Genomic DNA, 13,552 nt, shown 5'->3' with positions numbered 1-13,552 from the left:
TCCCATCCACACACTACTCCTTTCCCCTGCCGAGTGAGTCACGCCTACCCCGAAAGGGAAATGGCTTAATGGTGTAATAATAATAATAATAATAATTAATATATTGGATTGGCCTTTAGTGTACTTTTTAGTGTCCTAAACTGAAGCTCAAGCTCTTTAGCCAGACATTTTGGAAGAAAAATACAAAAAGTTAGAGTATTCTGAGAATTTTTAAAACCACTTTTTTTTAAATTTAAAAATCAAAAATTTCATTGTGAGGTCAGACTATGAAAGTTACGACAAAAGGTGCATAAAAAAATGTGCACCCAAAAAAGTTCTACAAATCTGTTATAAATCGCTTTTTTATAGGGTACTTAGTTTTTGTTTTATTCGAAAAAACAACATTCGAAATGAAATAAAATAAATTTTTGAACAAAAACTGAAAGGTATGAAAAAGACTTCATCAACAACAGTTATACACCCAAATAAGATCTATAAATTTTTTATTAATATTTGTTTTGATTGATCGCACAATTTTGGTTTATTGTTTTAATCGTAAAAAGTAACAGTAGAAATAACTTTTTTTAGATGATGCAACGTACAAAAACAAATTAATAAACGAAAGTTGTTCACCCAAAAGTGATCTAAAAATGTTTTATTAATTATTTGTAGATAAGCGAGTACATTTTCTTTTAATCGTAAGAAATAAAAACTAAAAATGCAGAAATTAAATTTTTGGAAAAAAGAAACAAGAAATGAAAAAAATGAATAGACAAAAGTTGTTAAAATAAAAAAGGTCTCAAAATTTGCATATTTTTAATTTAAAAACAGCACTGAAAATAAACGAATTAAATTTATGGAAAATCGTCTGTTTTAATGCGAATGCATATTATTATAATATAAATTTATTGAGGAGATTCGTTTTTCAGGGTAAAGTTCAATGGAAAATAAGGAACAAATATTAAAGTAAATAAATAAATAATGTAGAGAAGTTCGAATTTTTGACAAAATCGAATGCGGCACATGAGATACGTGATAGGAATGTGTTCGCTAAAGCTGAAGGAGTTTTAACTAAAGAATATTCACAATCGCCTAATTACATTAGCGTTGCTATGACCTTTAGTTTTAAAAAGTCTGTGTACAAATGTAGGAGAAGTAAAAAGGCCTAGCGCGTAACGCGAGGACAAACAGACCGGAAGGTGCGCTTAAACTTGCGAGCGAAAGATTAACATGGATAGACGTTGGTAAGCTGGAATACAGAAGAGGAGATTAAGAAAATATGCAAAGAATTACATTGAGAAAATATATTTCACACGTTATAATTGCTATAATCATTGCTCAGCCCAAGGAGTAAGGACTCCATAGGTTCCCACATGTATGAATTATCCGATTTTAAATTCAGATAAAACTGTATCTATGTTTGCATTATTAAACAAAATAATTAAAGTAAATCAGGTATATTCAAATCCGGTTTACCTTAATTCGGGAAGCTCCAAGTTCATCAATGTAGCAAGATCGGCCTCGCGGATGCAATCAGCGATATCATCATTTACAGTCGTGCAATTCAGCTGTTGGGAAATCTTGATGTGCAAGTCGTGAGGATCGTGGACTGAAGCCCAGGGACTGAGAGCAGATCCGCTGAGCAGGATGATCCGATGAAAAAGGCCTATCAAAAAATGAAGAAGAATCATTGATTTGAATTAATAGAACTTGTGAGATGTACAATGGCCAGTGCCATCTGCCGCCAATAAATAATATCATATGAGTATGCACAAGAAATGATTGCAGGGATTGAAGGTATATTACACTAATAACTTATCTTTCTACAACTTTGGATTTAATTTCTTTGGGCATGGGGCGTTGCGCTGTGGTGAAAAGATAGTGGCTTTCATTTGTTTCAGTTGGCTGAAAGTGGCTTTACTGCGGCCATTAAAAGATGACGCGTTCACGACGGTATCCTTGGCACAGTATCAAGTCCTGGAGTTTTGCCAATATTGATTAGGTGAATGCAGCTGGTAGTTAGAGAGCTATTGTTTAAATTACAACGCTTATTTTTATTTCTGTAGTTATTTCAAGCTCACAATTTGTTAAAAAGCATTGGAAATAATAACAACAGTTTTTTTTAATTAGTCTTACTCCAGACCTCGATATATTATTACATGTAGACATTTGTATAACTGTATCTTTTTCTTTTCAAGCGAAATAGGAGGTTCGGGCGAAATTAAGGGTAATTTTGTCGCAAACGCAATCTTGATACCAAAAGCGGCGCAGTCTTTTTTCTTTAGGTGAAAGCAAGAGAATAGACTTATATTGAATTGCACAATTTGTACATAGCATAATAATATCATACTAAATACAAATCGTACATAAATAATAATGAATACACAATAACTAGTAAATAATAAATAGAGGTATACAATTCAAATTGCCGAATATTTTACAAAGATTTCAATAATTTCACAAATGTGGCCAAATATTTGAAAACTATTTCAAATATTTCGCAAAGATTTCGAAAAGATATAAAAGATTTTATAAAGGCTTTAACGATTTCATAAAAAATTCTGATATATTTCAGATTGCACAAAGATTTCGTAACAATTTGATTAATTTCACAAATATTGTAAAATATATAAAAAATATTCCAAATATTTTGCAGAGACAAAGAGGTTAATGAATCCCCAAGGATTTCAATAATTTCACAAATATTACCAAATATTAAAAAAATATTTGAAAATAATTTTAAAATGTCGTAAAGATTTCACAAAGATTTGATAAAGATTATAATGATTTCTCATAAATGATTTTTCAAAAATTTGACGTATCTTTAAAAAATATTTCAATGACTTCCAAAGTTTTAACAAAGATTTCAATGCTTTCTCAAAGACTTCAATGATTTCGTAGATTTCAATATTTTCAAAAATATACCAAATACTTTAAGAATATTTTCAAAGAATTTCAATGATTAACCAAAGATTTTAAATATTTCATACAGATTTAGGATAGATTAAAAATATTTTGCGAAGATTTTAAAGATTTTACAAGAATTCTAAATTTTTTGATAAGATTGCGGATAGATTCAGAAGATTTCAGGTAGTTTTTTGGAACAATTAGAGCGATCTGATGATATTGATCATTTGATTCCAGAAGGGGGCAAATCAATACTTTGCCTCTCTCTGGGCGATTTCTAAGGCGGGCATTGACCCCTGTGTCCCTGAGGGCTCCACCACCACTGGTTGATACCGAGGTTATGATGTCCATCTGCATCTCAGGCATGCACATAATGCATGGAATAATAATCCAACAGGACCCTTTGCAAAAAAATGTAGGAGATTTAGCTAAAATCTGCTAGCCTTACATTGAAAACAATCGTGAGGAGAAAGAGGTGGGACAGATGTGTGGGACAGTTGCATAAGAATGGAGGATTTACGGAGAGCTTATTGATATGAAGGATGATGAAGAGCGGGTAATCCGATGTTTTTAGGTGTGGAAGGGCGGAGGAATGGGTTGGTGGTTGTTAGAGTCAGATGTTGAAAGAAAAATTGGTTAGGGTATAGAATAGTAGTATATTTTCTAAGGCTAGAAGGGTAGGGATGGAGGGATATTGATATAGGGCAGGTAAAAAAGAAGGGTCGAGTATTTGAAGGTTGCATCCTTTTTCTTTGTTCTCTCTTTATTATTATTCCTTTTTGAATTTTTAATGCAAGTATTTACACGAGTGCATATAGTGCCTTAATTGAAACTTAATTTATTTTCTTGTAACCAGAAATATTTTAAGGTCTTCGTTAGTGTAAAAGCAATACATAATATTTCTTGGAATATCGACGATACAATACCTTTTTGGCTTAAGAAAATATTTCTTGTCTCAATAAAATGTACTATAATAAAAAAACTTGATTTTCTTCATGTAAGTCTATTTTATCGAGAAAAGATCAATTTTCTTAGATCATGAAAATATTATATCGTCCGTATTCATGCCCATATTTTCTTGATTCAGTTCTGATTTTTTTTCGTGCCATAACAACAAATTTTCTTTTCCAGGAGTACCTAAAACACGTATAGAACAAGTTAGGTTCAGCCTCGAGGTGCTTTCTTGTAAGAAAAAATTCTTCTAAAAACGCGTCGCCGAAATGATCTTTTCGCTAGCTTGTATTTAATGAAGGAGTATAAAATGAACAAAACGAAGCCTTGCGTTGTGACGGTGATGCAGATGCGTCGTTCACGGAAATTGTATATTTTCCGTTAACGGTACTCGCTACGATTAAAGGTAAACAAGAAACAATTTTGCGTTCAAGTTTAAAAAGGAAACTAAGGACAAAATGAAAACTCAAGCGATATTTCTTGGTGAACGAAAAAGGTAGGTTGAGGGCGAAAGTGGCCATTGCAGATATTCGCAATTTTCCCGAGGGAATTGAAAATAAATCTGTTTGAATGTGTGCCCTTGCGCTGTCATGTAACATCGAAAGTAATTTATTGCTATGCGCATAAATGCAAGAAATGTATACTCCTTATAGTCTTCGTTAAGGTACACTATTAACAAATAATAAAAAGTATTTTTTTAATTACAAAAAAATCATCAAAACATAGGAAACACAATCTTTTTAACGTAAACTCTTCTTTAATTGTACCAATGGAATTAAATTAAAGGCAATGCAATTCAATGCAATGCAACGGAATGCAATAGGTACATTAAGCTAGCACCTCCACAATCGAATTTTTGAATTTTTCATAGCTCAGAATTTTGGGCCATTTTTGGGCTTTTTTTGGGCTGCAATAAAAATTTTTGGGCTCCTTTACTTTTTTCAAAAAATCAATTTTCTTGTGGAGGTGCCAGCTTACATTAACCCAGCACCTCCACTTCTTTAAATCACTAAATAATAAAAATTCAATTACACCAGAACTTTGGGCTTTTTTTGGGCTCTTAAAATCCGCAAAAAAATTTTTCCCCAAACCAACCCTTAACTTCCAAAATCAACCCCCTTCAAAAAATTGAAAATGTTCAGTTATTTATTAACGGTATATTTGTGGGCTATTTTTGGGCTCCCAGAAAATACCTACTTCGATTTTTGGGCTCCAACCCTTACAGTAAAAAATTAACCCTATTGTAACAAGGAGATATGAAATTGTCAAAAAATAAATTTTATTAAATTTTAGAGCTTGAATAAAGTCTCTGATTTTTGGGCTCCTCGAAAATATACGCTTCGATTTTTGGGCTTCAACCCTTAACGTCAAAAATCAAGCACGTAGATACAACTTTGTCAAAAAATCAATTTTTCTAGAATTTTTCGATGGTAATAGAGTCTCCGATTTTTGTGATCCTCGAAAATACCCGATACCATTTTTGGGCTTTAATCCTTAACGTAAAAATTCCACCCCTCTCTCCCACGTAAATACAACTTTGTCTGCAAATACATTTTTCTAGAATTTTTCAATGGAAATACAGTCTCTGATTTTTGGGCTCCTCGAAAATACCCGATACGATTTTTGGGCTTCAACCTTAAACGTCAAAAATCAACCCCTCTCTACCACGTAAATATAACTTTGTCTGCAAATAAATTTTTGAAGGATTTTTTAAGGGAAATAGAGTCTCTGATTTTTGGGCTCCTCGAAAATACCCGATACGATTTTTGGGCTTCAACCTTAAACGTCAAAAATCAACCCCTCTCTACCACGTAAATACAACTTTGTCTGAAAATTAATTTTTGTAGAATTTTTTAATGGAAATAGAGTCTCTGATTTTTGGGCTCCTCGAAAATACACGCTACGATTTTTGGGCTTCAACCCTTAACTTCAAAAATCAACCCACGTAGATACTACTTTGTCAAAAAATCAATTTTTCTAGAATTTTTCAATGGTAATAAAGTCTCTGATTTTTGTGCTTCTCGAAAATACCCGATACGATTTTTCGGCTTCAACCCTCAATGCTAAAAATCAACCCCCGTCTACCACGTAAATACAACTTTGTCTGCAAATTAATTTTTGTGGAATTTTTGAATGGAGATAGGATCTATGATTTTTGGGCTCCTCGAAAATACACGCTACGATTTTTGGGCTTCAACCCTTAACGCCATAAATCAACTCCTCTCTACCACGTAAATACAACTTTGTCTGCAAATAAATTTTTGTAGCCTTTTTTAATGGAAATAGAGTCTCTGATTTTTGGGCTCCTCGAAAATACTCGATATGATTTTTGGGCTTCAACCCATAACGTTAAAAATCAACCCACGTTGATACTACTTCGTCAAGAAATCAATTTTTCAATGGTAATAGAGTCTCTGATTTTTGAGCTCCTCGAAAATACTTGATACGATTTTTGGGCGATTTTTACGTTAAGGGTTGAAGCCCAAAAATCATATCGGGTATTTTCGAGGAGCCCAAAAATCAGAGACTCTATTACCATCGAAAAATTCTAGAAAAATTGATTTTTTGACAAAGTAGTATCAACGTGGGTTGATTTTTTACGTTAAGGGTTGAAGCCCAAAAATCGTATCGTATATTTTCGAGGAGCCCAAAAATCAGAGACTGTATTTCCATTGAAAAATTCTAGAAAAATTTATTTGCAGACAAAGTTGTATTTACGTGGAAGAGAGGGGTTGAATTTTTATGTTGAGGGTTGAAGCCGAAAAATCGTATCGGGTATTTTCGAGAAGCACAAAAATCAGAGACTTTATTACCATTGAAAAATTCTAGAAAAATTGATTTTTTGACAAAGTAGTATCTACGTGGATTGATTTTTGAAGTTAAGGGTTGAAGCCCAAAAATCGTAGCGTGTATTTTCGAGAAGTCCAAAAATCAGAGACTGTATTTCCATTGAAAAATTCTAGAAAAATTTATTTGCAGACAAAGTTGTATTTACGTGGAAGAGAGGGGTTGAATTTTTACGTTGAGGGTTGAAGCCCAAAAATCGTATCCGGTATTTTCGAGGAGCATGAAAATCAGAGACTCTATTACCATCGAAAAATTCTAGAAAAATTGATTTTTTGACAAAGTAGTATCTACGTGGGTTGATTTTTGAAGTTAAGGGTTGAAGCCCAAAAATCGTAGCGTGTATTTTCGAGGAGCCCAAAAATCATAGATCCTATCTCCATTCAAAAATTCCACAAAAATTAATTTGCAGACAAAGTTGTATTTACGTGGTAGACGGGGGTTGATTTTTAACATTGAGGGTTGAAGCTAAAAATCGTATCGGGTATTTTCGAGGAGCTCAAAAATCAGAGACTCTATTACCATTGAAAAATTCTAGAAAAATTGATTTTTTGACAAAGTAGTATCTACGTGGGTTGATTTTTGAAGTTAAGGGTTGAAGCCCAAAAATCGTAGCGTGTATTTTCGAGGAGCCCAAAAATCAGAGACTCTATTTCCATTAAAAAATTCTACAAAAATTAATTTTCAGACAAAGTTGTATTTACGTGGTAGAGAGGGGTTGATTTTTTACGTTAAGGGTTGAAGCCCAAAAATCGTATCGGATATTTTCGAGGAGCCCAAAAATCAGAGACTCTATTTCCCTTAAAAAATCCTTCAAAAATTTATTTGCAGACAAAGTTGTATTTACGTGGAAGAGAGGGGTTGAATTTTTATGTTGAGGGTTGAAGCCGAAAAATCGTATCGGGTATTTTCGAGAAGCACAAAAATCAGAGACTTTATTACCATTGAAAAATTCTAGAAAAATTGATTTTTTGACAAAGTAGTATCTACGTGGATTGATTTTTGAAGTTATGGGTTGAAGCCCAAAAATCGTAGCGTGTATTTTCGAGGAGCATGAAAATCAGAGACTCTATTACCATCGAAAAATTCTAGAAAAATTGATTTTTTGACAAAGTAGTATCTACGTGGGTTGATTTTTGAAGTTAAGGGTTGAAGCCCAAAAATCGTAGCGTGTATTTTCGAGGAGCCCAAAAATCAGAGACTGTGTTTCCATTGAAAAATTAAAAAAAAATTTATTTGCAGAAAAAGTTGTATTTACGTAGTAGAGGGGGATTGATTTTTGACGTTAAGGGTTGAAGCCCAAATATCATATCGGGTATTTTCGAGGAGCCCAAAAATTAGAGACTCTATTTCCATTAAAAAATGCTACAAAAATTTATTTGCAGACAAGGTTGTATTTACGTGGTAGAGAGGGGTTGATTTTTGACGTTAAGGGTTGAAGCCCAAAAATTGTAGCGTGTATTTTCAAGGAGCCCAAAAATCAGAGACTTTATTCAAGCTCTAAAATTTAATAAAAGTTATTTTTTGACAATATCATATCTGCGTGTTACAATGGGGTTAATTTTTTACTGTAAGGGTTGGAGCCCAAAAATCGAAGTAGGTATTTTCTGTGAGCCCAAAAAAGCCCAAAAATATCCCGTTAATAAATAACTGAAAATTTTCAATTTTTCGAAGGGGGTTGATTTTGGAAGTTAAGGGTTGGTTTGGGGAAAATTTTTTTTGCGGATTTTAAGAGCCCAAAGAAGCCCAAAATTCTGTGCTAGCTTAATGTACCTGAATGCAATGGAATTCAAAGAAAACTTTTCATATTTGCACTTTTTTATATACTTTATCGTTTATCAAACTGATAAATGAGGCTCCACAAAATATACATAGCCACTTATTTTGAAGTAGTACTGCAAACTGCAAAAATTTGTTGATGATAACCAAGCGCATCCCGTTCCTGTTTGCTCTAAGAAATGATTGCTGTTTTGTTGTTTACTGCCAAATTATGAATAGAAACGTAATCGTTATACCTGAATTAAAATTGAAGAGAATGAGAATGCACCAGACTCTCTCAGCTTGGACATTATTAGTTGTTGTGTAAGTAAAAAGTTTAGGATTGTTGGAATATTGTACTTATCAGTAAAGATAATAAGAAAATATTTAATTAAATCTAGAATCTAGAAAGCTACTTCCAAATACTAAGCAATTTAAATAATTAAGTGCAGTGATAGGTGAGTTAATTTTTAAAAGGAACTAGTTTATACCATTACATTACAACAACAAAAATAGTTATCGTTATTTTTACTGATTCAAAATACAACTCTTTCTTGGTTGCATTTCCCATAAAAAGGACTGTTTGGCGCCACGTTCAGTGATCATGCGCAGCTCTGTGCCTCTTTGATATTTTGTAGTTTAGGACTCCCTGATTAATAATATATGCGTCTGAAGGTCGAGAGGAAAATACATTTTCCTTCGTTTTGATGCCGAAACCGCTTTTTGTGCATGCTAATGGAGACATACCGACACTCGACGAATGTTTGGCGCCATGCTCAGGGATCATGACCAGTTCTGTGCCCCTTTGATATTTTGTAGTTTAGGACCCGCTGATTAATAATATACGTGTCTGAAGGTCGAGAGAAGAATAATTTTTGTTTGGTGTTGCGTCGAAACTCGCTTTTTGTGCATGCTAAAGGAGACATACCGACATTCGAGGACCCTTTGGCGCCACGCCCAGGAAGCATGCCCAACTCTGTACTTCTTTCAAACTTTATAGTTTAGGACCCTCCGATAGATATTGTAAATGTGTGAAGGTCCGTGGAAGAATACTTTTTGGCTGATGTTGTATCCAAGGCCGCTTTTCGTGCATGCTAAAGGAGGCATACCGAAATTCAAGGACTGCTTCGCGCCACGCTCAGGAACCATGCCCAACTCGGTGCCTTATTGATATTTTTGACTTGAGAACCCACTGATCGAGAATATACGTGTCTAAAGGTCGAAAGAAGAATACTTTTTGGGTGGTGTTGCGTCCAAAGCCGATTTTCATACATAATAACGAGACATACCGACGCTCGATGACTGTTTGGCGCCACGCTCAGGGGCTATGCCCAACACCGTGCCTTATTGATATTTTGTACTTTAGGACCCCCTGATCAATAATATACGTGTCTGAAGGTCGAGAGAATACTTTTTCGTTAGTGTTGCCTCCAAAGCCGCTTTTTGTGCATGCTAAAGGAGATATACCAGACAGATTTGTTACGTCGCCTCATTTATTATAATCAAATAAATTTCCTTTTGATTTAAGAATAGTTTAATGTTGAATCAAAAGAACCTAGTCAAAAAGCTGAGCCACGCTCAGGGATCATGCCCAATTCTGTATTTCTTTGACGTTCTGTAGTTAAAGACCCTCTGGTCGATAATGTACATGTCTGAATCATGTGCATGTGCCAACCAATCCTTTAGTGTCGCCCCTAATGAAAATTCCTGTATAGCTCCCTATATAGAATCCTGTATATAATCCTGGTGCCGCCCATAGGAAATGACCCAGGATCCTATATAGGTATCTGTATGGGATCCTCCCTGATAATGTACGTAATGGTACCTAAATAATGGCATCTGGATATGGTCCCATACAAGAACATATACAGGAGCCTATATAGGATCCTATACAGTAACCTATATACGATCCTTTATGGAATCCTATGACATTTCCAATAGGTGGCACATATAGGTGAAACATATAGGTTCCTATGTAGAATCCTATGTAGGTTCCTATATAGGAATTTTCAGTAGGGGGTATATTAACACCAACGCAAAAGTATTCTTTTCTCGACCTTCAGACACGTATATTATTGATCAGGGGGTCCTAAAGTGCAAAATATCAATAAGACACGGAGTTGGGCATGATGCCTGAGCGTAGCGATAAACAGTCCTCGAGTTTCGGTATGTCTACTCTAGCGGGCACGAAAAGCCACCTTTGATGCGATACGAATGAAAAACTGTCCATTTTTTACTGTTTGGCATAAGAACTTTTCATCAGGGATGTCATGATCTACAACATATCCAAACTTCAGTAAAATCCACCGAGACCTTTTTCCAATGTATTTTGTGCGGGGTCCTTTCAATCAAAAAAGATTTTCGTTTTGAATTAGGTGCAGTTTAACTTAACAGAAAATACCAACTTGCAACAAAATAGGTACATTTGAAACCAAAGAGATTAATTTTCAACCAAGAATATAATTTTTTACCCAAAAAGACGAACTTTTAGCAAAATATATGATCTAAATTTAACCATAAAACAATTTTTCAACAAAATAGTTAAAAGTAAAATTTCTAAACTAACATATTTAAAAAAATACGAATTCACAGATTTTAAACAATTCACGAAATTCAGGGAATTCGAGAAAATAAAGAAATTCACGGAATTCAAGGAACTCAGGCAAATTACGGAATTCCGAAAATTTAAAAAATTCACGGAATTCAAATAATTTACGAAATTAACGGAATTGACGGAACTCACGGAATTAACGAAATTGAGGAAATTAAAAGAATTCAAGAAATACGCGGGATTCATGAAATTTATGGAATTCAAACAATCCATAGAATTCAAGGAATTCTCGTAATTCAAACAATTTGCGGAATTCAAGGAATTCAGGGAACTAACTAAATTTAAAGAACTAAAGACAAATTCACGGAATTCAAGAAATACATTTGATTTACGGACATCAAGTAATCCCAGGAATTCGCGGAATTCACTCAATTTCAAAAATTCAAGAAATACCCGGGATTTGTCACATTTAAGGAGTTCAAGGCATTCAGAAAATTTAAATCATTTAAGGAATTTAACAAATTCACGGAATTCAATTAATTCACGAAATTTAAGGAATTTCGTGAATTCCATCAATCTCGGTGAATTGCATGAATTGTTTGAATTCCGTGAATTCCTTAAATTACCTAAATTCCGTAATTTCCGTGAGTTCCTTGAATTCCACGAATTCCTGGAATTCCTTGAATTGTTATAATCGGGAATTCCTAAAATTCACTGAAATCAATTAATTTATTCGAGTTCTTGAATTTCGTGAATTCCTTGATTTCCGCGAATTCTTTGAACTCCTTGAATTCCGTGAATTTCTTGAATTGCATGAATTTATTTTCATTCTTTGAATATTGTCAATTCTCTGAATTCCGTAAATTGCTTGGATTCTGTGAATTTGTTAAATTCCGTGAATTCCCAAAATTTCTCGAATTTCGCAAGTTACTTTAATTCTTTCAATTCTGTGAATTCATAGAATTCCGCAAATTGTTTGAATTACGAGGATTCCTTGAATTTTGTGAATTTGTTGAATTCCGTTGAACTCTATAAGTTCCGAGAATTTGGTGTATTCCGTGAATTCCTTAAATTCCATAAATTTTTTTAATTCCGTGAATTTTTTGAATCTTATGAATTCCTGAAAATCCGCGAATTCAAAATATTTAAAAATGATATATTATACCGGATAGCGATCATTACTAAACCTATTTGCTGTATGCCGTGTAAGTATGCGTACTAAAACGAGGGCCCAACTCAAAAAGAGTAGGGATTCTTTTAGACGACCAACGCGAAATAAGTCGTTTTAGGCGATCACTCCAAGAGAATGGTTTTTAACATGCAGGTATAGAATTGCTTGTTCATTTCTTTCAAAGTATTTTCATGGATTTTATAAAATTATGGATCCCAGGCTGAGAGAAAATTTTTAATTTTCCTATATTCTGCTATAAATTTATATGCCTATCTGCCACAACAATTTGTAGAGTGAAAATTAAAAAATAATTGGAAAAGCAATGAAATTGATTGATACTTAAATTACGACAAGCTAATATTGTAAACATTTGTCGCTGAAAAATAACCAAAACCAGTCTGTACTTGAAAATGTTAGGAGACATTATATCTATGTTCAATTCTAATTTCAATATTGAATAAGTCAACTGTACACTATTCAAGCGATTAATAATACCTTGGGTTTATTAGAATTGGAACTAGATCCAGATCGAATCACAAGAACATATTAAGTTTACCGAAGTAGATTTGCTGCCGATTGTGGTATCGCCGGAAACCATAATTGCTTACAGAGGGAGGTTTATTCACATGGGGTCAGTACCACCGAGCAAGCAGATTCATGTTTATCTTGGCAAGATGGTCGGTTTTCCTGGCAACGTTGCTTCGCGTCGTTTCGGGGAGTACAAATTTCTGTCACGTTACTAGACCAAACATGAGCATATACTGAGCGTCGGGATAAAAATCAAGTAACTGCTTTCAAACTGTTTCATTTTAAAATGCAGGCAGCGTAAGATATTCTTTTATGAACCTGATATTTAATTTCTAAAAGACCAAATTAACTAGTAATACAAAAATACGTTCACATTTAAAAAATGATATTTCAAACACGTGCTCGAACTACGTAGAGAGTTGTCACGTCTTATGACAATAATTAATCATTAATGAAATACTAAAAAAAATACGTCGAAAAATATTGGTTTATTAAAACTCTTCAATAAATATTTGTCTTAGTATAATTGAAACTATATCTGTGAATTATTATTCTAACGGGTAACTTTAGATAAAATTATGTGGCGAGGAAAATGCATTTTTAACTGAAAATCTCTGAATATTCAGGCTGATAATTATTTCTGATTTAAGTAATTGGTTTTAAACGAAATCAACATATCACGGCCGGAAACCTAACTCCCGCAATTTTTGACCTGGATCAAAAAACCAAAGTTTTTCCGATTCTATAGAACAACAGCAAGAGACGTACATACCAGGTGTATACATATGAAACCGGTATTTTTTCAAGAAAAAAACACATTTATTTCAAGAGAATGATAACAAATATTTTATTCAAAGTATGCG

General features: G+C 33.6%; 1 protein-coding gene across 1 annotated transcript in view; it reads right to left on the bottom strand.

Annotated features, from left to right (window-relative positions):
- The window catches only part of LOC117179804 (neuroligin-4, X-linked-like), a 105,943-nt gene that overhangs the window by 21,710 nt on the left and 70,681 nt on the right, over positions 1-13,552 (bottom strand). The window contains exon 5 of the mRNA XM_033371927.1: positions 1,456-1,645. Within this exon, the coding sequence (XP_033227818.1) occupies positions 1,456-1,645 (190 nt within the window). The remainder of the gene's footprint in view (positions 1-1,455; positions 1,646-13,552) is intronic.

This window comes from Belonocnema kinseyi, chromosome 1 (genome assembly GCF_010883055.1).
Source record: "Belonocnema kinseyi isolate 2016_QV_RU_SX_M_011 chromosome 1, B_treatae_v1, whole genome shotgun sequence".
In the NCBI taxonomy this organism is placed as follows: domain Eukaryota; kingdom Metazoa; phylum Arthropoda; class Insecta; order Hymenoptera; family Cynipidae; genus Belonocnema; species Belonocnema kinseyi.
This window is presented reverse-complemented; position numbering and strand designations above follow the sequence as displayed.